We start from the raw sequence: 26,975 nt of genomic DNA, 5'->3' as shown, positions 1-26,975 counted from the left end.
AGAGTCCGTGTGTAGGTGTGTGTGCATCGGGGTGCTGCTATGGCTCATTCAGCAAGCCCACAGAAGGACTTGGAGAAGGAAGGCCTCTGCTAGCTGCAGGTGGCCATTGATAGGTCAGTATATTTAATAAATTGGTGTTTACTTGTGCATCTTTATTCCATTCTTTTGCTAAAGCTCTATGTGCCAGATATTGCACTTTCAAATACATCCAAGTTGTAACTGGCAAATTACCTGCAATGTACTCACACTGCAGTCTGTCAGTTTTACTCCTGGATATGAGGACATCATGAGTTTCTTCACAGAATGGGTTGCCCAGGGAGCTGGTGGAGTCCCCATGCCCAGAGATGTCCAAGGACCGACTGAATGTAGCACTCAGTGCTCTGGTCTAGTGACATTGGACTTCATGATCTGGGAGGTCTTTCTCAACCCACATGATCCTGCGATTTTGTGATATCGTGGCTGAATGTACGTGGGGAGCACCATCAGCATGGACCCCTCAGTGACGGGGACAGGACCTGGGCCGTGCTGACCCCGGCAAAGGGAACGGGGACTCAGGAACCACCAGCCCAACCCAGCCGGGGGCCGGGCTGGCTCAGGACGCGCTGCTGATGGCAGGGGGAGCCCTCGGACCAGCACCCCGAGAGACGCGGGGGTTCCTGACACAGCTGGGGATCCCCAGAGCCCGTTCTGTGGCACCAAGTGTGAGTTCTGCATTCCCTGGGGCCTCTGAGGGACGAGCCACAGGCGCGGCCGGGCTACACCGGCCCCCTCACGCTCGTCCATCTCCGTCCTCGCTCGATCATCTCCGCCTCTGTTCGGATATCTCCGTCTGGGCTCGGCCATCTCCGTCTGGGCTCGGCCATTTCCGCCCCAGTTCGGCCATCTCCGGCGCCGAGTTTCCTCCCGGCTGCCGAGCGCGGCTTTCCCAGCTGTTTTCCGTCGACGCTCGGCTCTTTCCGCCTGCGCCTTCGGCTATTTCCGGCGGAGGCTTCGGGTATTTCCGCCGCCGGTTCGGGCGGACTCGGCGCCCGCCGGCCTCGCTCGCTCCGGTAACGGTCGGTGCGGGTTCAAATGAGCCGCGGCCGGGCCGGGCCCCGCCGTGACTCGCTCTGAGCCGGGCCGGGACCGGGGCCACCCCGCTCAGGCTCAGCGACCAGGAGGCGGAGGCCGGGGAGAGCAGGATGACGGTGCTGCAGGAACCCGTCCAGGTACCGACCCCCGGGCGGCTCAGGCCCCAAAGCCTGGCCCGGCCCGGCTTAGGCCGCCCCGCCCGCTCCGGGGCCGCGGCTCCGGGCCGCTCCCGGCGGCCCCTCGGCCGGTGGGCCCGCAGGACCTGCAGCTCCTCCGCCCTCCCTGCTGCCGGAGCCCGCCGGGCTTCCCCTTCCAGCCTCCCGTCCCCATCCCCGGGCCGGCCGCGCTCGCCCCTTTGCCCCCCGGGCCCCCGGGGTCGGTGTCGGTGTCCCCGCCGCTCCTCAGCCCATTGGGCTCCCAGGAAAGGCCCCGCGGGTCCCCCGGGAGACCTGTTGATACTTCGCTCACCTTCCTGCGTTCGCTGCCGTGTCGTGTTTAAATGCTCGCAGCGTGCTCGGATCCCTCCGTGTGGTGCGAGTGAAGGACGTTCCTCCTTCCCAAGGAATTGTTTTTTTCGGGTTGATGGGAGACCTAGGAGAGAAAATATTGTAATTTTCGTTTTTGTCTCGTGTTTCAGTCTCACTGCAGTTACTCTGATGGGTTTCCTGTTCTTGTGCTCAGCCTTCCCATCCAGAAGTCGTGATTCACAGAATTAAGAGCTGCTTTTTCTTTCCGCAGTTCCTGTATGCCCATTCTCTAACTATTCATAATTTTCATTAATCAGTCGTCTCATTCATGTTCCCATTCTTTTTTAAAATATATTTTGAGCATTTTAACAGGATGTTTTGGGCTTTTTTTCTAGTTACAGCAAGAGGTTCCTGGCAGCAGTATCTTGTTAGAACAACGATTGCGTTCTGTCATGGACATAGTGAGAATTCTTGCTTTTGGCTCTTTTCTTTCTAATGAAAAGGTGGAAGGGGAAGAAAGGCTCCTGTGGAAAACCATCCTGCTGACTTGACCGTGTCTGTGGAAGATGGTGGCAGTGAGAACATTCTTGTAGGGTTTGTGTTGGTGATGGCACCGCTCTCCTCATCATCCCCTCTGAGAGCAGGGTCAGTGCAGTGCTGGAAATGCTTTTGGCCGGCTGGTCCCTGTCCTGCAGAGGCCATCCTGCACCATGGTGTTGGCTGTGGAGCTGCCCTGCTTGTTTTGCACCAGCTGGGCATTCTAGGAAAACATGGGATTACAATAGAAAAGGAAGCAAGAATGCACTGCGGTGTGAATGAGTGAAGCTGACAGGAAACAATACCAAATGTTTCCAGTGCTGTGCTAACTGGACTGACCAAGTGGAAATATCTGCTCTCCTGAGAGCTCCCTGATAGAAATGTGGGGTTTTGTTGTGGTATTTCAGCAAGGTAAAGACCACTCTAATGCTGTTCTCCATTCTTAACCTCTTCCCAACTTGGATGTTTTGATGCTGTGTTGAATATATTTATTTAGATTGGCTACATCTACTTAGATTCTGCTTTTAAATGACAGATCATTCCTTTAGCAGCAGTTCTGCTGCTGTCAGTTTTACTGCTGTTCCTTGCTTACAGGAGTGCTGGTAAGTTTAGGAATTATTTGTGACTGGGTAAAGTCTGTTGTGTTTCTGAATTCCCAGTTTAACTGAAGTCCACATACTCAGCTCTGTTTTTATAATTTACTTAAGTGAAATGATTGGGAAAGCTGACACTAGTTCTCATTTTTGTCATTGCAGAGATTTTTCCTGTCTATTTGTCTGTTCTCTCCCAGCCTTTCAGATGTCTACAGGGCTCAGCATTCCAGGAAAAAACTGTCATCCTTACATCCTCACAGCTGTGATGTTACTTATTTGTCACAGCGTGAGAGATAAATAACAGAATTTGTGTTTGTATGTAGCCTTATAAATGTTGCGCTTTAATTACATGAAATTCATGTCCCAGAAGGCATTCTGGCCACTGGTTAGGTTTTTGCTAACTTTTAAAATTCTTTGGAGTTGAACAGTGTGCCAGAGTTTACAGCCCTGTGCTGTACTTCCTGATACGGTCGATTTAAAACCCTTCAGCTCCAACACAAAACCGTGTCCCATGTGCTAAGAAACAGGCTGGATGCCTTCCAAATACTTCTGAAAAACGTCTTGGAAAGAAAATGAGTGCTTTGCTTAGAATTTAGCTGTTCAAGGTGATCGTCTGTGAGTCACTGGAATGGTGCTTGAAGTTGGCTGCGAGCTGCAGGCCCAAGGTGTGCTGGTTCAGGGGCAGAGTGTGTGTGAGTGGGGAATGCAGCTCTGCCCATCCCAGAGCTCTCCTCCTCCCTGCCCACCCTGAGGACTGAAAGCATGGCAGAATCTGCTTAGCGTGGCAATATAGGCTAAACAGCTTGGAAAACAATTTCCAAGGTTGGATAACTGTCAGAAGAGAACATCTCTGAAGAGCTCTTTGGCTTAGATTTGAAGTGACACTTGGACAATGCACAGGATTGTCTGGGTAGAAGATGGACCTGTCTGAATCTGATTTTATTTTCCTGCTCTCCTTTCTGAAGATACCTTGCTGCAGGGCTGTGTATGGTAGTTTTGGAATTCCCTGTTAATTCTGCATTTCAAATTAATTATTTTTAAAAAGAGTGATTAGGACCTGGAGGTTTATCCTCTCTGCAAGCACACTTGAATAAAATATGGAAACACTTCCAACTTTTCTCCTTCCTATGAGGCAGCTGAGAACATTCTTCAGGTGTGGTTTAGCAACTGTGTACCATAGTGCTGTGTACATGCACTGTGCTTCTTCTAGAACAAACTAAATTACTGTGCTATATTGAGATTAATCCTTGTAGACAGTGGGCAAGAAATCCTGGTTTTTGAGGCACACTCATGGTTTAGACATCCGTTCTCATGGCCAATTGTTGCTGCATAGGTATGGCTGATTCCCTGCTGCCTTCCTTTCCTCTTCCTGCTCTTTTAGGAGTGTGTGTGTGAGGATCCAGACTCCAGCATGGGTCAGTTGAGGGCAGGAGGCACATTTTGGGCTGCAAAGTGATGATTGCTGGAGAACAGGGATTCTGCCAGCCCGTTTCTTGCATTCACTAGGACTCTGCTCCACAAGAATTGTTATTTGAGCCAGGGTGTAGTGTAACTCTTACAAAGTGGCTGTGACACAGCCCCAAATCCCTCGTGTCCCCTCTTAGCCTTTGGCAGGATTGTTCCTGGCAACTTGCTCTGGTTTGAGCAGTCAGATGACCCTGATTTTCCCACTCCCACCCCCACACCTTTGTTTTGTAAGCTGGCTGGGTTACAGCCCTGCAAAGACAGGAATTTTAACCTGCCACAACTTGGCTGGGTTCATCTAAATGTCACTTGTGACTTGCTGAAGGAAGAGCTGCTTTTGAGAGCAAGAGAAATGGGAGACCTTGGGCTGCTCTGGCTTCAGGATGGCTTAAAAGTTTGTAACCCTGACCTTCCATCTCCCTGTTTGTCCTGCTCTGTCTGCAGGGTGTGGAACCACCTTCAGCCTGGGATCCTTTCAAGGCAGCAGGGAGGAATCCCTTCAGGAGGCTCTGAGGCTCAGTTATCTCAAACATGGAATACAAGCAGAGAGAAACAATAGCATGTTTGTATTGCAATGATCAGACTACGAGAATTCACTTTTAAATACGTCCAAATACTTTCACACAAGCTTAAAAGCACCTGTTGATTTTTTAAGCATATTCTTGGGATCTACTGCTAGGAGAAAACAGATTCTCTGCAGAGAATTGTTTATAGCATTGCCTGTAGTACTTGGGAGCCCTGGTGTGTGCTGTTCATGACGGCTGTGTGGGCTTCCCGTGAAGAGAACTTGCACAGTTTTCACACCCTGTGTTTGTCAAGTTTGTGTTGGAAGATGTAGCATATGGTACATGTAACTCTGTGAGGTTTGGATTTTTTTTTTTAAATTTTTATTTTGTAGATGAAATTGGCACTTTTCTTTCCAGCTGGGAATAGCACTGCAGGACAGTATTGTTTTCCCTGTGGAATATTTCTTTTTGTTTTGGAGTGTCTCATGGGTTTTAGAAGCAAATTCTATTTGTCTTTGGTTGCTGATGAGTATTAGAGGAATTCTAGATCACAAGTCTCATCTTGACCAGCCCTCAGAGGTTTCTGGGCCTGTTGGGCTTTGGTTTGGCATCCTGGGGAGGCATTAATGGGATACTCTGACCAGCTGGGGTTGGATTTTGGTTTCATCTTTACTGAAGGTGCTGGTGTGTGGTGTTGAGCTGTGCACCAGGCTAAGGCTCAGCAATTTCTGAGGGGTTTGGATGATTGTGGCTGGTAATGAGTGAGAAACACTGTGAGGTTGATACATGACTTCAGTGCAGAGCTTGGTGGGGTTTTTTAACCCTCCTTCCTAATACCTGAAACAAATACAACTTAATCCTCCCCTTTAATTTTACAGCTCTATAAACCAAGCTGAACTTTGCCTTTTGCCAGGAAGAGGCAATGAGTTTTTTGCATTTTCAGAGCTAACTGGAGATGGTTTTCTTGCCTTGCAGGCTGCTATCTGGCAAGCACTGAACCACTACGCCTATCGCGATGCCGTGTTCCTCGCAGAAAGGTTATATGCTGAAGGTGTGTACTTTGCAATTATAAACCTTTTTATAAATGCTTTTTCTCAATTTGATTTTGGGTTTTGTGAGCCTCTGCTCCTGCTTTATTTTCTTCCTGTTCTCATAATGAAGTTTAGCTTTCTGCTTGGGGAAAGCAGAGGAATGCCTTGCAATTAGGTTGGAAAAATCAAATCATGCAACAGCAGCAGTGTTATTTTACAGTAAAATCTCCTTAAAATTAAATTCAGATTTGTGTGTTTAAGTGCAGTGTTTACAATGATCTGGTTTATGGTATCAAATGGGAGAATGTTGGGGGTTTTTTAATGACCCTCAAGCATTGCATTCTTCCAAGGGCACTTGAGGATAGATGCAGCACACAAATTCTACAAATTGGCTTGACATTGAAAGCTGTCTTTGCTGATAATGCTGCTCAGATAGGTTGATTGGCTCAAAGAGAGTCTTGTGATGGTGAGAGAAAAGCACTGTGAAACTGAGACAGTGAGAATCAGAACATATGGAACAGGTATCTGCTGCTGAGTCCCTGCTGATTGTTGGTTCATTGTGAAGCTGGGCTATCTTGGACACTGGGCAGGCAGCAGTAACACAAATCTGTACTTTCTCTGGCTGCTTCAAACATTCCTTTGGTGTGTTCTAGCACCTTTTGGTTTTTAACCTTTTCTCCATGACCTCAGATAAGATTTTTGGTCTTCTGTACTTGTTTCTTCTTGATACTGGTGGTCAGCTTTCCTTCTCTGTTTTAAAAGGTATTGTTCCTAACCATTAACACAAAAAAACCCCAATACAAGTGTCATATAATTTCTCATGTTAAACAACCTGAGCTGATAGTTTGAATTAAGCTATATAAGCTGTTTCATGCTCTGTTGTGTAATGAAATATTTTTCCTGCCATGCCCAAAATGCAGTTCTTAACAATGGAAGCACAAACCTAAATTTTGAGAAATAAAGGCTTCATTTTCCTTGTGTCAGGGTTACAAATGGAATCTGGAGTGTTTGATCTGGTGCTGAAATGAGAAGTGCTGTGTAGAGTATTATGGAACCTGATAATCCAGGTGTTTATGAAGAAAATAGTATTGTAGGGATGACAGAGCTCCCCTGAACACAGCACACTGTGAGGGGCAGGGAAATGGTAGATTGGAGGTAATTGCCAAGGATTTTGGAACAAAGAGAATCCACTTTTTGCAGCAGCCAGGAGAAAAATACCTGACTTGATAGTGACACATCTTTGCAGAATAATTCTCTGCAAAAATACTTCAAACAGCCTTTTTCAGTGGCCAGCAGTGCTGAGAGAAAGCAGCATGAATGCTGACACTTGGTGCAAGCAATTAACTGCTAACAAAACATCTGGCTCCTGGTTCAAATGAGTGGTTACACTGCAGAGTGGAAGCTGCAGACCTTGAACACAGTGGCTCCATGTTGGCAGGAGTGATTTCACCCTGAGAAAAACTTATCCCTAAAATAAGTACCTGTACCTGTAATTACTGTCCTTGATGAGACATCTGTGGCTTGGTGGTCTCCCAGAACTCTCAAAATCTGTTAAAGTAGTGGATAAAAATTGATTTAACTTGAATTTTCAAAAAGGTTTTCTGTGTTTTTAGGATAAGGCTAATACAATTCCCTCTGTTTGGGTCTTCTGTTTCCATTGTCACTGTTTGGGTGATGACAAAAACTTAAAATAGTTTTCAGTGAAGCAAAGGATTTGGGCAGATTCCCAAAGAGGTTTTTATACAATGCTCATATTGATTTTTTTTAAAGATTTTCCTATAGGTGGGTGAACAAACATCAAAATTGTTTATTTAATGCTGAATTCCATTTGCAGGATAATGTCTTCTGAAAAGTATAAAGGTAATGTGGGTTTATTAAGTGGTTTGAAGTTGCTTGTGTTCATACACAGCTTTTGATTTAAAATATCTTTGTGTGAGGGTGATTTGAGTGTAACATTTGGGGAGGTACAGAGTGGGTTAAGCCACCATGGATGTACAAAATCAGTGAGTTTACAGAAAGGATTAAAGTTCCTTCAGGGGTTGTTTGTGTCCTTTGTGGTGTAACCATGAGTGGGTCTGATCTGGATGTCAACTCAAGCTCTTTGAGTAGAACATCCTCAGTATGGTACATAATTGCAGTGGAAGAAAATTTGGAAATAGACATTAATTCTGAATAGTTTCAGTGTGGTGACACTCTGAGCCAAGTCAGCCTTGGTGTGGCCAGCAGGTTTGCTTGGCCTGCTGCTGTTGTAGCTGCAAGCTGGCTCATCATTTATTCAGATTGGGTAGCCAGAAGGATCAAAGTTCCTTCAAAGCTGTAGATGTTAAGAGTTCATCTGACTAGCCAAGGAAATGGCATAGGAAGATAATCACCAACAGATGAAGAAACTTCATTCAGGAATGAATTTCTAATATCATACCCATTTTATTCCATCTTGTCCACAACTGGCTTTTACTCCCTGCCCCCAGATTTTTTGTACTGAAGTGATTAACACCTAACTGGTGATTTGGTTTGCAGTTCACTCAGAAGAAGCACTGTTTTTACTGGCAACGTGTTACTACCGCTCAGGAAAGGCCTACAAAGCTTACAGGCTCCTAAAGGGACACAGCTGTACCACCCCACAGTGTAAATACCTGCTTGCAAAATGTTGTGTGGACCTCAGCAAGTAAGTAAATCCTTCATGTTCTGTCCAGGGTTACAAATGGATTTATTTCTTTGCTTGGATTTCTCTTTGGAAGATGTTGTCTTGTATAAACTAGAAATTCATTGGTCCTTCAGCACAAAAATTGAGCTCAATTTATTTTGCTTTCAGATATGGACTTAATGAGCATTAACCCATGTTGCAAAAACCTCTAAAAGTTGTAGAGTAACTTAGACAGGAATTGCTAAGCTGTGTAGAAAAAAACCAGATTTTATATGGGCTCTTTTATACAGCTCTGCCTTATTTTCTCGTGGGGATGCTCTGTGCTGATGGAAGCATACACCTCCAAGTAAAATTTCAAGTGGTGGCAAGAAAAGATGATTTGTTTGTTCAAGTGTTTGGGCTCAGATGCCTGAAAAATGCCTCCCACCCCAGCAGCTGTATAAAGTAATTTTGAAGCCTGGCAGCCAGTGGCCCTTTGTGTGAGTGCTGCTGCTCCTGCAGGTGAAGGAGGTGCAGATTGACCCTTTATTCTCCTTTGGAGCCCTTCTTGCAAGAAAGAAAGGCTTTAAAAATCCATGAACTCTGCCATATTCCAATATTGGCTCTTAACTGAGTGCATGGGGGGCCTTACAGATTGTATTTCTTTGGGAAACAAAGCCAAATTTAAGCACTGGTTTTGCTTAGATAAAGCACCTTCAAAGATCAAGTGTCTTGAAGATTCCCTTGTCCTTCATGCTAGGACTGATCACCTTTGGAAAAGTCATGCTGAATTTTGTGCTTTTGGGTTTGTTTTGTTTTTCTTCCCTCCCAGTAGAGCTGTTTGACTGCAGAGTGCTGAACCTCCCTGTTGTAGAGGAGTCCATGGGTTGGTTAATGTTCATTTGCAGGAACTGGTTTGTGGTTTAAAACCTGTGCACACTGACAGTGGATTTCTGTTTTTGTTTGCAGCAGGGTGAAAACACTGGAGTGCCAGTACTGTGAGCCTTGTAACCCCTTTAAACCTCTTGTTTTTTAAAAAGGCTTGCAGAAGGAGAGCAGATCTTGTCTGGTGGAGTGTTGAATAAACAGAAAAGCCATGATGACCTTGTTATGGAGTTTGGTGATTCTGCATGCTTTACACTCTCCTTACTGGGACATGTCTACTGGTAAAGTTGCTTTTTCATTTGCACAATAAAGTTGGAAGGTTTTTAATTGACCAAGCCCAGGTTTAGTCAAACATATCCTTAGTTATTACAGGAGACACCTCTCTCTGGGTTACACCATTTTGGAGCATGATGGAGTTGTGGAATCAGTCTGTGGAATGGTTAATTTTCATTTTCACCCAAAGACTGAAAGCACAAATTCCTCTTTTCTGGGTGGGTAAGAATGCAGTCCAAAAGTCTGAGATTTTAAAATACCTTTGGATTTGCTCCATATTCTTCCCTAAGAAAAACTCTCAGCCTGTTTCTCAGTGTTACCATTTAGATTTTTACTATCTGTGTTATACATGTGTAGCTCTAACCCTCAAATCAAAGTTCTGAGGGTGCCAGGCAGAATAACTTGCCAATTGTGTTTTGATTTTGCTAAGATGCAAGAAAAGTTTCAGTAAATGTAAATGATTGGAGTAGTTGGGCTCTTGGATTCTTCTCTATTTCTATTCTCAATTATTTTCAAAATTATTTCTTTGTAGCCAAATACTTAAATGTTCAGTTTAGCTGCTAATTTCTTTGCAAAAATATTATCCATAGATACTTAAGATGACTGGAAGGCTGGCAATCAGGTTACTGTTGGCAAAAAAGAAACAAGCTGTTGCAGAGAACTGCATCTTCCTAAAAATGAAAATTCTCAAGCTATTCTAGTGCTTATGTAACTTTTTTTGACAACTGTGTCTAAATATGTCAAGTAACTTCAAAAGAACTCAGTATTTCTTGGGCTTGAAGGATGAGGAATGTTTCTATGCCTCTCAACATGTTTTTGTTTTTCAACTCCTCTTCTGGAAAACTCTCTTTGACAAAAATGCTGTTCTGAAATTTCCCTGTGAACTGTTTCATTCTCTTTGCAGCAAGACAGACCGGCTTGCCAAAGGATCAGAATGTTACCAAAAGAGCCTTAGTTTAAATCCTTTCCTCTGGTCCCCTTTTGAATCACTATGTGAAATAGGTGAGTCTGCAGAATTGTTTTACTCATGTAATTCTTGGGAGAGATTTTTGTGAGCAACAGTTCATTTAAAATACTTTGCCATTGTTTAAAACTTCTGTCTTGTTTTCTTCCATCTTCATTATTTATACACTTGTGGATCTGACAATCCAAATGTGCTTTCCAGCCTTCATTTAGTAGACACTTAGAGCCTGTTTCTGAGAATAGCTTGAAAAAACAACATATGAAAATTATTAAAAATATCGATTGTCAAGGGTTTTGTAGTAGAAAATACTTCTGCTTTAGTACAGAGTTACTTGGTCTAGTGAAGGGTGTCCCTGCTTATTGCAGAGGGCTGGAATGACATGTTCTTAAAGGTCCCTTCCAACCCAAATGTTTTAAAACACTCCTAAAATCCTTTGTCCCTGCCCTTGATTCAGACTGAATATTCAGTGTATAGACCCAGGAATAATTATTAAATCTCTTTCCATTCTTACAGGTGAAAAGCCAGACCCTGACCAAACATTTAAATTAACATCCTTACAGAATTTCAGCAGCTGTCTGCCCAACACTTGCACAACAGTGGTGTCCAATCACAACATATCCCACAGACAGCCTGAGAGTGTCCTCATGGAGACACCCCAGGACACAATTGTGAGTTTTGCTCAAATCATTGTAAAATCATTTACTGAAATCAGTTCATTTATCCATTACCTAAGCGCTGCCTTTTATTCTTCAGGAGTTGAACAGAATCAACCTAGAGTCCTCCAATTCAAAGTATTCCTCCTTGAATTCAGATTCCTCCATGTCTTACATTGACTCGGCTGTGATTTCCTCAGATTCTGTCCCTCTGGGGTCAGGAACTGCCATCTTGTCCAAACAGGCTCAAAATAAACCAAAAACTGGACGGAGTTTGCTGGGGGGACCTGCAGCTTTGAGCCCACTCACTCCAAGGTAAGTCCTTGGCATGGCCAAGCTGTGCCCAGGCTGAGCTGCTGCTGCTCCTTGGCCTTTGGAGCAGGAGGGCTGGGGCTGCACAGCACACTCAGACACACTTGCTGGGACAATTCCTGTGCAAGGGAAACCCAGACAACTGCAGGAACTGCTCTTGCTCCTAGCGTTGATCTCTTGTGGTTTTTGAACAAGCAGTTGGTTATTTGGAGAGGAATTGTCGATTCAAGATATTGCTTATTGAATAAATCAGATCAATCCTATTCCTTCAAGTGTCACTTGAAGGAATATGCTGCTTATCAATCATATTCCTTCAATTGTCACTTGAAGGAATATGCTGCTGCTCTGGAATAAACTTTATTATGAAAGGCCACTGTAAAGAGATTTTCTTGAAGTCCATCTCCTGATGATCCTATGGGTCCCTGCCAGCTCAGGATATTCCATGCTCTGAGTCTGTGTTTTAACCCCTGCATCAGACCAGCTCTAACATTCACACACTGACCCTTCCTCTCTGGTTTGTTCTCAGCTTTGGAATTTTGCCACTAGAAACCCCAAGCCCTGGAGATGGATCCTATTTACAGAACTACACCAACTCCTCCTCTGTCATCGATGTGCCATCCACCGGAGCACCTTCAAAGAAGGTACCTTGCACTCTGAGCTCAGCTGCTCTGCTCAGGCCTTGGCACTGCAGTGCACTTGAAAGAAAAATCCAAAATACAGGGGAAAAAGCATGGGAGCTAAGTTTTCCCCCCCAGATGCCCAGGCTGTGGTTGCTGGATTAACCTAGGGAAGATCTCTTGTGTTCTGTCCACCTCCCTCACAGAGCATTGTACAGACACTGAAGCTTCCCAACAACAGGAGATTCCAACTTTTCAGTCTGCTGAGTAGAGTGTGAAGACTTAGGATTGTTTATTTAATGTATTTTCTGAAGCCTCAAGAAAGCTGAAGCTGCTGATCTCTTGCAAGTAGTTCTTGAGTTGTAGTTTACAGGCCTGAATAATAAAATTCTTGCTGCTGGTCTGTGAAGGACTGAGAGAATGGTGCTGTTTCACTCAGCAAAGTCTTGCTAAAACTAAAAAATGCCTGCTTCACTCAGGAAGAAACTGCTGTAGTTGCCATAGTGATAAATGAGAGGTGGAATGTTGGTGACAGTTGAAGAACTATTTGTTCCTTTCTAAAAACAAAAACCTGAGGATTTTTCCCTGTATTTTTAGTAAATCTACAAGTTGCATGAGGAGTGTTGGTGTTTTATAGGGGGAGCTATTTTGAAATAGTGTTGAATCTCAAAAATTAGAACTCGAGTTGCCACGTTTGCTCTGGACAAATCTTGATGCTGTGCCATTCTGAAAGGGAAATTTGGGACTTGTGCTAAAGCAGTCAGTGAGGAATGAGCTTTGTTTGGCTGATCCAATTCCCACCCTGTGCTTGCTCAGGACCATTTGCAAACAGTGGCTTGTGCTGGACTGTGCACATAGAGGAAGGTAAATTTCCATGAGTCTGAAAATGGAAATGAAGTTTGTAAGGTGCAGCTCTTCTGGCAGCTGAAGAGCTTTGGGAAATCAAGTTGGATTTGCTGTTTTGTTGCTTTGCTGAGTGAGACACAGCAGCACTGAGGTGTAAAATTCACTGCTCTACCCTTAGGCCCTGCCCACATGGAGCTGTGCCACTACCAAAACACAAACATCAAATACATTTTAACAAACAACTTAAATTCTGGTTCATGCTTTGTCCAGTGCAAGTGGTGACTGTGCCAGTTCCACTTTGCTCTTCCAGTTTGTGTCAGACAAGGTTTGGTGGAGCTGTGGCTGAACAGAGGCAGTTTCCTAGGAAACCCTTACATAAGTGAGTGAAGCATTAGGATGAATCCAAGGGCTTCCTGTCTGAGTGGGCAGGAAGTTTCCTGGCCACCTAAACCATCCTGTGGTGACAGAATCTGGGAAAGGAACAGAAGGACAGAGCTTCAGGGGCTGGATAATGCACAAACTGACATTGCTTGGGCTGGTGTTGATCCACTTGTCCCTTTCTGGTGTCTCTTCCAAGCAGCCATCACTGAATTGAATGTCTGTCCCTGGAGTGGGCAGAAAAATAATTTTTTTAAAGCTTTAAAAAAAAAAAATATGAAGAGGAGGATCTGTTCTGAAAACAGGCTGAGTTGCTGTGCAGTTTGGGAATGGCTTCTGAATGGGATTGTAATAAGATAATTTAAAAATATTTTTCTTCCTTTTTTTTTTTTGTGGTTTCTTATTTACAACTTTCTGCAGGAAAAAGCCTTTAGATGTGTTGTATTTTAATTCCCTTTTGTGCTTGCACGAGCACTTTAACATACAGTTTCTTGCCATTAGATGGAGATTCTATATCTTCAAATAATGTGCATGAGCTTTGTAGACTTGCTGTTATTAACAGGTAGAAGGAGGAACACTTTGGATGGCTTTCCCTGGGCATGGGGAACCCTCTCCTTTATTAAAATAATTCTGTTTCTCCTGGTGCAGGGTTTGGTGGGTGGAGTGGGCTGGCTTTGGCACAGCAGAGCTGGAGACTCCTGAGTGACATAATAACCAACCTGTAGAAACTCTGTGTTGTGCAGGCTGTCAGCAGGATCAGCCAGGCTGGAACAAAATCTGTTTTCTCCCAGAGTGGGAACAGCCGGGAAGTCACTCCAGTCCTTGTTGCACAAACCCAGAGCTCTGGTCCCCAGACAAGGTAAAACAACCATAACACTGCAGCATTTTGTTTAAAGCAAATCTAAAAGCTGTTACTCTTAAAAGCAGAGCAAAGAAATTTATACCTTCCGATGTGTGATTTAAAATTTTCCTTTTCAGTACAACACCTCAGGTATTGAGCCCAACCATTGCTGCTCCACCCAACGCGCTGCCTCGGCGAAGCTCTCGCCTCTTCACCAGTGATAGCTCCACAACCAAGGTACCAATCCCTGCCTTTCTCACCCATTCCACTCACCCAGCTGGGAATTTCCATCTATTATAGCAGTTACTCTCAAATTTAGATTTCTGGATTTAAAAGATTCTTATATATGTGACTCTTACTTTTCTTATTTGCAGGAAAATAGCAAAAAATTAAAAATGAAGTTTCCACCTAAGATTCCAAACAGGAAAACAAAAAGTAAAACAAATAAGGGAGGAATAACTCAACCAAACTTAAATGACAGTTTGGAAATCACCAAACTGGACTCTTCCATCATTTCAGAAGGGAAAATTTCCACTGTTGCACCACAAATCCAAGCTTTCACGCTACAGAAGGCAGCAGCAGGTCTGTTTGAGCACTGTTGGACTGTAATAGAGTAAAATCTGATATATCTGGGTTTTAATGTTGCTTCAGTATTTGCTTCTTTCCCATTTCATTTAGCATGCAGCTCTCACCTTTGTGTAGTGATAAAAACTGATTTAATTCAACATCTTGTTCATTTAGAAACATGTGAAGAATATTGAGAGTGGTAATTGTCAGCAGATAAATCTTGCAAGCTCTGGTCCTTCTTAGTGATTAAAGTATTTTTAAAGTATATAAAGTATTATTAATTGTTATGTAATATGTAAATTATGATAATAGAATAAGTAATATTATTATGATTGTGTTACATGGTTATAAAGTAGAACTTCAAATTTTTAAAGTATGTAATTTATGACAGTATTATCCTTGGAGACTGATTCCAAGGAGTTACTCATAAGCCAGTGACCTCTTAACATGGGCTTTATGTGGTCTGTCCTCCCTTGATGTTTCCCATTTGTTTAAAAACAAATCTTTATTCAGATTGTCAGAAAATCCTAAGCAAAATGCTGAATTCCCCTCTTTTGGCTCAGTAATGTTTCCAGGCAGAAGAGGGTGTATCCATGGCTACCAGGCTTGTGGGAACTGCTCAGACCTAAAGAATTGTTTGAATAGCTGCTGGAAATGCAGAACTCCACTTACCCTGAGCCCCAAAGTTTAAGAACTCATTTTCTAGCTTCTCTTAAAGAGGCTGATAATCAGAATATCATGCTCATGTTAATTAAGTGTTTAAAGTTAAGAGTATATAAACCTTGTTTGGAAAGGTTTATATATTTTCTAGCTTCTCTTAAAGAGGCTGATAATCAGAATATCATGCTCATGTTAATTAAGTGTTTAAAGTTAAGAGTAGATAAACCTTGTTTGGAAACTCCTAAAAGGTTTCCATAAGAGGAGTGCACAAGGCAGAGATTTTGGGGTTAGCACTTCCAAGTAAATAAATCTCACTGTCTTTTTTTTTTTCCCACTTTTATTTATTGTGTTTTTCTCCTAGAAGGTTTGATGAGCCTTCTCCGGGACATGGGGAAAGGTTATTTAGCCTTGTGCTCATACAACTGCAAAGAAGCCATCAATATTTTGAGCCATTTGCCATCCCACCACTACAACACAGGCTGGGTGCTGTGCCAAATTGGGAGAGCTTACTTTGAGCTGGCAGAGTACATGCAGGTAGGAATGGGGGCCAGGCCTTCCTCTTCTCCCTTTGCTTTGGCAGTTTTACACAAATCCTGCAGATCTCCTGTAAAATCCAAGAGAAGTTTGCAGTTGTGGTAAATGGATCAATATAAAAGTTACACCTGGAATGGATTTAGGTCTTGAATCTGCTTTCTCCTTGAGCTTTCCTAAATTTTTTTGTTAATGTTATTTCCTCTTGTATCCAAGTGTTGGGGTTTCCTCCTTGTGTGTCCTGTCTCTATCTCCTGCTGTGCTGATGGAATTGTTTGCACTGCAGTGTTTTAGAGTAGATCACTCAACAATTTCAGCTCTAAACCAAAAAACTTCTCTCCATTGTAGTTAATTCTGATCACACCAGTGACCCAGTTTCCCTCCCAGCCTCACAAATGAAGCACTGGCACAGCTGAGGTGATGCCAAACTGCTCCAGAATCAGAAGTGAGCAGTTCAGGGTAATCCCACAGTTCCTCTCCTTGGCACTGCTCTCCTGACAGCTGATGTGCCTGTTTGCTGAGTTTTTAAAGCACTCTTTGGCAGAATGTGTGCAGGAGACAAAGCAGAGGGAGGTTTTGAGCTGTGCAAGGCCTGTTTCCTGGTGGAACAGATGCTGGGTGCTTCATAGATTATTTACAAAGGTGAGGCTGGAGATTTCAATCCCAGAATTCCAGAGTGGTTTGGGTTAAAGGAGACTTCAAAGCTCCTGCAGTGGCACCACCTTCCACTGTCCCAGATTGCTCCAATCCCATCCAGCCTGGCCTTGGGCACTGCCAGGGATGCAGGGGCAGCCCCAGCTGCTCTGGGCACCTGTGCCAGGGAACAATTCCTGCCCAGTGTCCCACCTAACCCTGCCCTGTGGCAGTGTAAAACCATCACCCCCTGTCCTGTCACTCTTTATGGGATGGTTAACAATCATACCTGGCCCATAAAATCTGTTGCACTCTCTGGTTTTGTGGATGATGTTTTTGCCTCGCTCAAGCATGGACAGAAACAGGAATGCAGCTGAGTCAGCAGGAGGGAGAGCTGGCTGCATTCCTGCTGGCAGAGTATCCTGGGATCCAGTCACTTCCTTCCCTTGAAAGGAAAGCTCAGGGCTTGCAGCTCTGTGTAAAACACTTCAAAAGCAAAGAAGATGCTCAGGCTGGATGTGAGGCCTTGGACCTTGACCTCTGTGCTCTGCCTTGGTGGTGGAATTTTATTTTAAGTTTCATTTCTGTTCTCAGGCTGAGAGAATATTTTCAGAAGTGAGGAGGATTGAAAACTACAGAGTAGAAGGCATGGAAATCTATTCAACCACACTCTGGCATCTGCAGAAAGATGTTGCCCTTTCAGTTCTTTCTAAGGATTTGACAGACATGGATAAAAACTCACCAGAGGTATAAAATGCTGTGGGCTTGAATGAGAAGAGGGGAATTGTACGTGGTGAAATCAGTGATTCAGAACAGAACTTTGAGCTCTAATCCAGTGTACTCTCCAGTGGGAACACACCTGAACAGAGCTGGAGAGGGAGCTGGCAGGGTTGTCTGTTAAACTGCTGATGCCTGAAATGGCTCCTTAAAATTTGAATATCAGCTTATGTGGAACAGGTTGAAACCTTTTATCTGTTAATGGTTATTTAAATTTGCCTTGGCAGCATTCAACCAGGAAGATCATGGGTTAGTCAGTCACTCTTGCTGCTGCCAGTGTGCAGAGATAAGGAATATCTTTTTCCTGTACCTTTTAATTGCTGTAGTTACTTCACTGGCACTTAAAATATTTGTTCTAGAGTTTATTTCCAGACATGATGTTGCACATTTTTATACCAAAGTCCATTAAACTGCAGGGTGTGTGGTAGTGTAGTCACAATGTGCCAAAACCCAGAAATCTTTCAATGAGTGCCACAGTAAAAATAAAATATGTGAGTTGATAAATGTGCTCTTAAGAATTAAGCAAACTGCAGAGGATATTGGAAATCTTTGTGGTGGAGGAGGAAATCCAATTCATGTTATCCTGTTAGTTTGTCTAAGAGTGGAAAACAACCTCAGTGAACAGTTGGTGGGTGTAGTAAGATTAGTCAGGATAGAGGGAAATGCAGATTCTAATCCAGGCAGTGGAAATTAGTTATGTGTTTGGCAGTGATGCTGAAAATGTGGGGAAGTGGGGGACCCTGGGCTGTGGTATTTACAGCCTTGATGGGTGCTGAGCAGCAGGGAAAGAGGAGGTTGTTGCTAAAATTCTTCCTCTGCAGATTTCCAGATTTGTCACTTGGAGGGAACTGAAGAAATAAAGTACCATCTCCCCCTTTGTTATTCTGAAATAGCAAAGATGTTTTATTTCTGGCCTTTTTAACACCTTCAAAAGCTTCAGTCATTAGTCATCAAAGATCTAATTGGTGCAGGCTTGTTGGGTGTCCATGGATTCTCCATTTCTGTAATTCAGCTTGTTCATTTATTCATTTATTTATTTTAGAAAGTGTGTTTAGCCTTGCTTGCTTCACAGGAATGAGCCTGAACTAACTGTTGATTTATTCCTATTTATTTATTTATAATTATTTAATTATAATATCTATTTAATTATAATATAATTAATATTATAGTTATTTATAATTATTTAAATCAGTATAGATAAATGTGTTCAGCTCAGATTTAGTCAGTCACTAATAAAAAAGGTTCTGCTCCTGCCCTGCTGTTGTTCCAGGCCTGGTGTGCAGCAGGAAACTGCTTCAGCTTGCAAAGGGAGCACGACATTGCCATCAAGTTCTTCCAGAGGGCCATCCAGGTGGATCCAAACTATGCCTATGCCTACACCCTGCTGGGCCACGAGTTTGTGTTGACAGAGGAGCTGGACAAGGCCCTGGCCTGTTTCAGAAACGCCATCAGGGTCAACCCCCGGCACTACAACGCCTGGTAGGTGTGCCCTCCTGAGCCCTGCTGCTGCCTGGGCTGCAGGATTCCCTCTGGAGAACATGTCCTGCTGCTGCTGCCTCTGCTGGGGATCCGTGGAGGCTGCTCTGGGTGGGAATGACCTTACAGCCCGTGCAGTGTCACCCCCTGCCATGGCAGGGACACCTTCCAGCAGCCCAGGCTGCCCCAAGCCCCATCCAGCCTGGCCAGGGACACTCCCAGGGATGGGACAGCCTCCATCGTTTCCACTCTTCCCTCCTGGAAAAGAACAAAGCCATTCCTGCAGAAGATGGGGGGCTACTTTCACAAGAAAAGCAAAAAATTCACTTTTTTTTTTAGTTTCCACAGATTGTTTAGGCTGTATTACCCCATTATTTTGTCCTGTTGGGCAGCATTCTTTGTGCATTATGTGTCCTCAGTTGCAGTTGGAGAGATGAGATCTCAGCCTTTTCATACCTTAGGATACACTTTGTATCTTACAGTTTTTTAATATATAAAGCAGTAGAAGTTCATCTGTGAGTGTGATAGTGTTAATAACTTTTGTGTCCTTTTATTTAGCCAGTCTTGCTGTGTGTCACACATCAGTTCTTCAGCCACCCAATGGATAACAAACAGAAATAAAATTTTAGACAGGTTTTTTCCCCAGGAAATCCCTTCCCACCCTAGATGGGGCCGGCAAGGCTGCAAACCATTCCTGCCATGTCACATTCACTGACAGAAACCAATTAGGTTAAAATCCAGTGCCACTTACCAGAATTGTTTCTGTGCTGCAGGTACGGGTTGGGAATGATTTATTACAAACAGGAGAAGTTCAGCCTGGCAGAAATGCATTTCCAGAAAGCACTTGATATCAACCCCCAGAGCTCAGTCCTGCTGTGTCACATTGGAGTGGTGAGTACATGGCACTTCACTTGGGTGGGGAGCAGGGGTTGGGGTGCAGAGGGGGTCAGGAGGATTTTTCTTCCTGTAGAACAAAAATCAGACTTGGTCTAGCAGTGGGCAAATACTTTCCTAAAGGAGCAGAAAACATGCTCAGAGGGGTTTGTCCTTGCCCAGCAGATGAGCTGTTATTTTTTCCCCTTTTGGAATTGTTCTCTCTCTTTGTGTGCCAGGTCCAACACGCACTGAAAAAATCTGAGAAGGCTTTGGACACTTTGAACAAAGCAATCAACATCGACCCCAAGAACCCACTATGCAAATTCCACAGAGCCTCGGTGTTGTTTGCAAATGAGAAGTACAAGGTCAGTCTGGGTGCTCGTGGCAGCCTTGAAATTCCTGGAGCTGGGAATGGGGGTGCCTTGGGAATGTTCACAGGTCACCAGGGCTTGCAGGAACACCCTGGGACATGGGAAGCATTTCCTTTGGCAAGTGCCACCCTCAGCAGGGTGGCATTAAATGTTTTGGTTGTAATAAAATCTGGGGCCATCAGGTGTTGCTTTTTAAATTATTATTTTAGTCTGACCTACTATCATGAATTTATACTAAATTACTAAGAAAACTCAGCCAACTGCCCCATATCCAATTACAGCAATAAGAACCAGCTGTTTCCAAGGTTGTGTTGTGGAGTGCAGAGTCAGAAGTGAAGCAGTTTTGGGCTGATTCCCTGCTGACCTGAACCCTGTTTAGAACAGAAGATCTTCCCACACTGTTTATCCAGCAGCTTTTCCTCTGGCCAGTGTTTTTTGGCTCCAGAAGACAAGCCAAGTCTGTTTGAAGCTTGCCTCAGAAACATCCCTTTCAGCACACTGAAAGGGAAAACTTTACTTAAAACTTTTTTTTTATTTCTAACTGCAAACTAAATATTTTTCAGTTGAATTTCTTAATGATGCCAGGTGACTATCACAGCAAACAGCTCCAGCATCAAGAACTAATTTAAAAGTAAAGTAGAAGTTTCACTAAAAGTGTTTGGTTTCAAATGCCTAATATAAACACTCTCTCCAACCTTTCAGTCGGCTTTGCAAGAACTTGAAGAACTGAAACAGATTGTTCCCAAAGAGTCTCTTGTTTACTTTTTAATAGGAAAGGTAGGTAAAACTTCACTGTGATCCTAAGTTCTTTAATTTCCTTTGCTGCTCAATGTGAAAATTTGATGCCTGTCACTAAGATGCTTCCACTTGGAGCAGTATTCTAAAAATTCCCAAAGCTTTAAATACTGAACAAGAAGCAGCTACATTCCAACCTTGCTTGTGTGAAATGCCAGAGCAGTGATCTAGTGACAGAAATCCTCCTTCCCACCACCACCTCTGCTGATGAGCTCTAAATAACTTCTGTAATTTTCTGCTGGGGAGTGTCTGGTCACTTGGGAGCACCAAGACAAACTTCCCTCTAACACAGAGCTGCAGAACTCTCTATCAGCAAGATTCCTTTATTTTGTTTGAACTGGAGAGAGGTAAAAGGATTTGTGCTGAAAAGTGTTCACTGGGTTTTGTCCAGGAGTAGCTGGACCTTTAAACTGACACGAGTGGCCATGTCTAGACAAACTGAAGTATTTTCACTGTTTAAATCCTCAACACAGATAAATAACTTGCCCATCTGCCCTTAATTATAAAGAATCTCTTAGCTGCTAGTTTATTTATTTTTATTTTTAAGTAGAAACATATTTATTTCCCTTGGGGCTCACATAATAAGTTTTTCATACCCACCCTCTGTTCCTTTCCATAAAACATGACTGAACTGTGGAACAATCATTGCCCAAACCTTCAAGTAGCAGCCTTATATAAATGCAGCCTTTCCTGCTGTTTTTCTGTTCAGGTTTATAAAAAGCTGGGTCAGACACATCTGGCCCTAATGAATTTCTCCTGGGCAATGGACCTGGATCCCAAAGGAGCCAACAACCAGATCAAGGAGGCCATAGACAAACGTTACCTGCCCGACGACGAGGAGCCCATCACGCGCGAGGAGCAGATCAGCGAGTGCTACCCCTACGAGTCAGGTCTGTGCTGCAGGAGCCCCTGGGGAGGGCCAGCTTTAACATTTCTGTGCTGCAACCTGTGCCCTGAGCTCTGGACAGGGCCAGCTTTAACATTTCTGTGCTGCAGGAGCCCCTGGGCAGGGCCAGCTTTAACATTTCTGTGCTGCAGGAGCCTCTGTTCTGAGCCCTGGACAGGGCCAGCTTTAACATTTCTGTGCCCTGAGCTCTGGACAGGGCCAGCTTTAACATTTCTGTGCTGCAGCCTCTGCCCTGAGCTCTGGAGAGGGCCAGCTTTAACATTTCTGTGCTGCAGGAGCCCCTGGGGAGGGCCAGCTTAAACATTTCTGTGCTGCAGCCTGTGCCCTGAGCTCTGGACAGGGCCAGCTTTAAAGGTGAAACATTTCTGTGCTCTTGGAGCCTCTGCCCTAAGCTCTGGACAGGGCCAGCTTTAACATTTCTGTGCTGCAGCCTGTGCCCTGAGCTCTGGACAGGGCCAGCTTTAACAGGTGAAACGTTCTGCCCACTGAGAAGGATCTCTGGAGGCTCTTCACTCAGAATTCATTCATTGGCCAGTAATAGTTGCTTCTTCCAGCCAGGTCTCATAAGCTCTTGGAGGTCTGTTACTCACTCAAGATAGTTCAGCTACCTTTGGGAGCATAAAATGAGCAGTGTTGGGAACAAAAAGGTTTAATAAAAGGCAAAATAACAAACAGGGAAAAACTGAGTCAGGTGCAGGAGGTTTTTGCTCTTGGTGAAACACCTCACAAAAGTGATTAGTTTCTTTGTTCTGTTTTTTTTTTTCTAGTAAAATGCCTAGGTGGGACTTCTTGGCTTTTGTCTAATTAGCTATCTTTAAATTTGAGGATTTGAGGTGAAGTCCCCTAGGCCTATGAGGTGGCTTTTTCACCTAATCAAGGAGAGAAACTTTTGGGCTTTATCCTTTGTCCCCTCAAAAAAAAAAAAAAGTTTTGTCACTCCATTAACACAGGACACATTCCTATATTGCCCCTACAGAAACCATGGCAGGAAGGGTTGTGAAATTCCTTGAGATGTACTAGGACAGAGACTGTGGTAACTCTAAAATACAAATCATGGGTGGCTTTAAGAGTATCCCAGGAGAGCAAGGCATTCCCAGGGCTGCAAGTATTCCATCATAAAGCATCAAATAACTTGAGAGTAAATGAATGGCAGCTAAAGTTGTCTATAGATGGTTTTTGAAAAGTTAAACTGGATGTTGGATCAAAATACTTGATGTGGTGAATATAAAAGGTGGCTTTTGATGAAGGTCATGGAAGCAGTTTGATTTGGATCAAGAGAAAATAAAACACTATGGGGAGTAATTCACAGAAAGGAACAGCCCAGGTTTTTCTTCTCTCAGCTTTTGATTATGAACTTAAATTCCATAAAGCATGGACAGTCATAAATATCGACCTCTCTGCAGGCTGAAATAGAGATAAAAAATAAATGCTAATAAGCAATTTAATTTTCTTCCCACAAAGAAGGAAATACAGCAGAATTTGGATTCTTACTAATAGACAAATGGCTGTGTCCTGCAATTCCAACTGAAAAATAGGGAAAGGTGACAACTGTATATCACATTGGTTTTTATTGGTCCTGTGTGCTTTTTAATACGGAAACTTCACCCTGCACTGCACTTCTGGAGGTACCCAGTTTTTCTCTCCCTGTTGTTGTATTTGGGGTGATTTTGAGCCCCAGCTCCCTGGGCTGAGCCTGTTCTGACCAGGAGATGGAGACAGAGACTGGAGCTGCTGAGCCCCACCTGAGCAGTGCAGGAAAAACCCAAACACCAACCAAACAAGAAAAAAAAAAATAAAAAAGGAAAAAACCCTAACAACTTAATCTGTCCAATAAGCATAAACAAAAGAAGTGTTGGGCTGTGTCACAGTTCAGCTTCCCTGGCTGTGCAGAAGTTGTGGAAGAGTTCCACAGCCTCAGCTGAATAATCCTTTTGGTGTGCATGGGACAAATTACAGTAATTTCAGGTGATTTGGGGGGAAGCAGAATTTTCCTGTGAATGCTTTGGCTGCCCTGCCTGGGCTGGGCTGGTGGCAGGGCAGCTGTGCAGGGGGACAGCCCCTGACCCCGAGGTCTCTTTGTCCCCACAGTGGGCACAGACGAGTCCCAGGAGAGCAGCATGACGGACGCGGATGACACGCAGCTCCACGCCGTGGAAAGTGATGAATTTTAACCTCCAAGAGCCAGTGTCTGAGCTTGAGTGTGTGTGACTGGTACTGTCGTGTTCTCCCCTTCCTTGGCATCCTGGGTTCTACATCTCTGAGCCAGCACTGTCGTTGTTCTCCACTGACACCACGAGTGCACCTCAGACCTGAACTTAGCAGAGTTCATGGCAGTGCAATATCCAGCTGCTGCTGAGTCTGACTAGTTGGCTCTTACACATTTATGGCAATGACTGAGGAGAAAATGCTGATTTTGAACTTCCCCCCTTGCTGGAAAAAAATATCATGGAAGACAGACTTGTGCTTTGATGTATGGAAGCCAGTAGATGTGGGGATAGTACTAATGACGAGGTGTCTTGTTCTTTTTCCAGAAATGTGTCTTAGTTTGGGTCTTTCTTGGTAAGCAGAGTGCTGAACCTCATTTCCAAGTTCTCCAAGGACAGTGTTGACAAACAGGCTGTTCAAGACTTTTGCATATTGTAGTGTAACTTAAATGCCAGGGAGTGTCAATGACCTTAAAGCTGCAGTGTCTCCAGTGAGCAAGCAGGACTGGGCGTGTGTCAGGCCACGTGAAACAGCCCTGGCCCTGCCCAGGGTGCAGCTGCAGGAGAATCACATTGCAGGATCAGAGCTTTCATCAGATGCTTTCATGTTCTAACCATGAGTTAATTTATTCACCCGGTTTTGGAAAGGTCAGTGTTTACTTTGTATTTCTGTCAGCACCACCTTGCTTCATTTTTCATGCACCCCTTGACTTGTTCTTCCCCTTTTGAAGAATAAAAATTAATAAAGGGAAAAAATCAAGAGAGAAATGTAGATACAAGTGTAATGTGAAACATCAAACCCTTAATCCTGTGAGAGTGGGAAGACTGGAAGCCTTAATACAATCAGAACCTTGGTCAAATGCATCAAATAATTGTCTCAGATCAGTATCTCCTTAGGTCTGCTATCACTTTGAAAACTATTTTGTAAAGTGTGGTCCAAGCAGGATGCAAAAATGTGCAATTATTTGTCTTTTTCCTTATTTTTTTTAAGCTGTTCTTTCAGTTTCCCATTCTAGGAACACTTTCCTTTCCTCGAGGGTCTGTTTCTGAGAGGAGAAAGCTGTGCCACGTTAGTGAGTCCAAACTGCTCTCTGTAGCATTCTGCAGCAGCAATTGGTGCCCTTTGTGCAGTGATGATAAAGAAAGTGTATGATACAAGCAGTTTTAAAGAGCAATTTATGCCTAATAAATTGGGAATGATACAAATTTCATAGCACCGTATTTGTTGTGATCAGTCTTAATTTTTTTTTCCTTAATCTATTGGTTTTTAGGTGTCTCTTAGTTTCCTTCACACCTCAATTTCTTTTGAATTCTGTCCTTATCCACTTGGCACCTCTTCTGTCCCAGCTTCTCTCTGGTCAAGAGCCACACGGACACCTTTATCTTTGAAAAATCATCCCCAAGTTCTGAGCAAAAATAGAATTCTGTGGTGTGGTGGGGTTTTTTTTTTTTGAAGTAGGAAGATGGGCAGTGAAAAATAGGCTTCAATTCCCCTCAGAGGGTGAAAAATCCCTCTAAAATCTGAGGAATGAGAAGAGGTAAAATGAGCTGTGTGCACTTGGATCTGGGTCTGGGCCTGACTGGGGATTGATCTGAGGCTGCTCTGGGTGAGGATTCCCCTCCTGAGGGCTCAGCGTTCCCTCTCCTGCCGTGCTTTCCCAGCACATCCCTCAGCACCTCCTGGTAAGGTCTGCAGGCAGCACTTGTGGAATGCCACTAATTACCGTGTTAATTGGCTTCCTTTCCGTTCCCAGCATATTTTCTAAACAAAAAGCAAGAGGAAGCAGGTGCTATTTACTTTTCCATAACAAATGTTGTTCATGTGAGGACCTGAGATCCAGGAATTGTGGGGCCTTTTTTCCTTTTTATTTGTTCCCTGAAAACTTCAGTGAAACTTTCAACCCCTTGGAAAAAGCTCTTAATTGAGCTGGGATGTTCAAAGGGTGTTTGTGCTATTTGGAAGATTTAATACATAAAATCATTCCTGGCTTTGTATGGTCATCCTACCTTAAAGGTATTTTCTTTTTTTCCCAAGAATCCAGGTCACATTTAGCCCTTGCTGCTATTTTACATTCTAAGGAAAAACACAAAATTAATATTGAAGGACTAAAAGTTGGCTCTTTGAAGAGGGACAGGGAGGAAGAGGCTGAGCATGGAGACACTGACAGGGAGGTGAGCAAGAGTTCACTGAAGAGAATTAGGGAACTGTCATTTTCTTACAACAAACCTATGGAAGAATGCAAAGTGTGGGTGTGGTGTTACTATTTGCATTGAAACAATGTAATTTGTCCTTTTTTTCTTAATTTTTTTTTTGCTTTTCTTGATTTTTTTTTTTTTAATTTCAAAAATTGTACAGTCATAGGGGGAAAAATTCTTTTCTGTTAATATATTTGCAATTCATGAAAGGATGTGGAAAATCCAAATAAATTACTTTTAAAAGCAGGCTTAGCCCCAGCTGCTTTGGGTCAGGGGTGGGATTTGCCCTTCAGGAGTTGGGCAAGTGAGAGGTTGGGAAAGGTTTAAGGGCACCTTGGGGTGTGCAGGGATTTTTTCTGTCCTGTGCCACCCGAGCCTCATCTGTCACAGCTTCCAGGTGGGCTGGCTGGAGTTTTGGGTGAGGTGGGAGGTGTGACAAGGGTGTGACACTGGGTGTGAGCACCTGGAGCTGCTGGGATGAGTCCAGAGGAGGCCCCAGGGCTGGAGCCAGGCTGGGGGTGCTCACCTGGACAGGAGAAGCTCCAAGGAGAGCTCAGAGCTGCAGAGGGACTGGGGACAAGGATGGAGGCACAGGACACAGGGAATGTGTCCTGCCACGTGTCCATCCACTGCCCAAGGCAGGGATGGATGGAATATTGGGGATGAATCCTTCCTGGTGCCCAGAGAAGTTGTTGCTGCTCATCCTCACTTCCCATCTTCAAGAATCTCTCAGGTATGGAGCAGGTTAGTTTTATTTTCTTTTTTTTTTTTTTTTCCTGCCTTCCATAGCAGGTCCTCACCCTGTGGCTGCAGCTGTTGTTGTTCAGCAGAGAAATTAATTACCACAGTCTCTTACACTTCCAGAGCTGGAGGAAAAGCTTGCCAGGAAGGAAACGCTCATGGCTGTGCAGAAATTCCTCC

General features: G+C 43.9%; 1 protein-coding gene across 5 annotated transcripts; it reads left to right on the top strand.

Moving 5' to 3' along the window:
- Positions 1–957: 957 nt before the first annotated feature.
- CDC27 (cell division cycle 27) lies at positions 958–26,300 on the top strand. 5 transcript variants are annotated; one of them, XM_074557669.1, is made up of 19 exons: positions 958–1,208; positions 5,614–5,689; positions 8,187–8,334; positions 9,333–9,458; positions 10,355–10,452; positions 10,928–11,082; positions 11,168–11,382; positions 11,906–12,020; positions 13,946–14,079; positions 14,199–14,298; positions 14,436–14,643; positions 15,653–15,822; positions 17,047–17,199; positions 18,500–18,708; positions 19,479–19,596; positions 19,818–19,946; positions 20,655–20,729; positions 21,457–21,637; positions 23,743–26,300. In XM_074557669.1, the coding sequence occupies exons 1-19, from the start codon at positions 1,182–1,184 to the stop codon at positions 23,823–23,825; spliced, it is 2,520 nt and encodes an 839-aa protein (XP_074413770.1). In that variant the 5' UTR covers positions 958–1,181; the 3' UTR covers positions 23,826–26,300. The 5 variants fall into 5 exon arrangements, with proteins under 5 accessions (XP_074413770.1, XP_074413772.1, XP_074413769.1 ...); XM_074557671.1 differs by having other exon boundaries at positions 960–1,208; positions 13,964–14,079; XM_074557668.1 differs by having other exon boundaries at positions 960–1,208; positions 15,650–15,822.
- Positions 26,301–26,975: the final 675 nt, after the last annotated feature.

This window comes from Zonotrichia albicollis, chromosome 23 (genome assembly GCF_047830755.1).
Source record: "Zonotrichia albicollis isolate bZonAlb1 chromosome 23, bZonAlb1.hap1, whole genome shotgun sequence".
Taxonomy (NCBI): domain Eukaryota; kingdom Metazoa; phylum Chordata; class Aves; order Passeriformes; family Passerellidae; genus Zonotrichia; species Zonotrichia albicollis.
The sequence above is the reverse complement of the archived record's forward strand: the minus strand, read 5'-3'. Positions and strand labels throughout refer to the sequence as shown.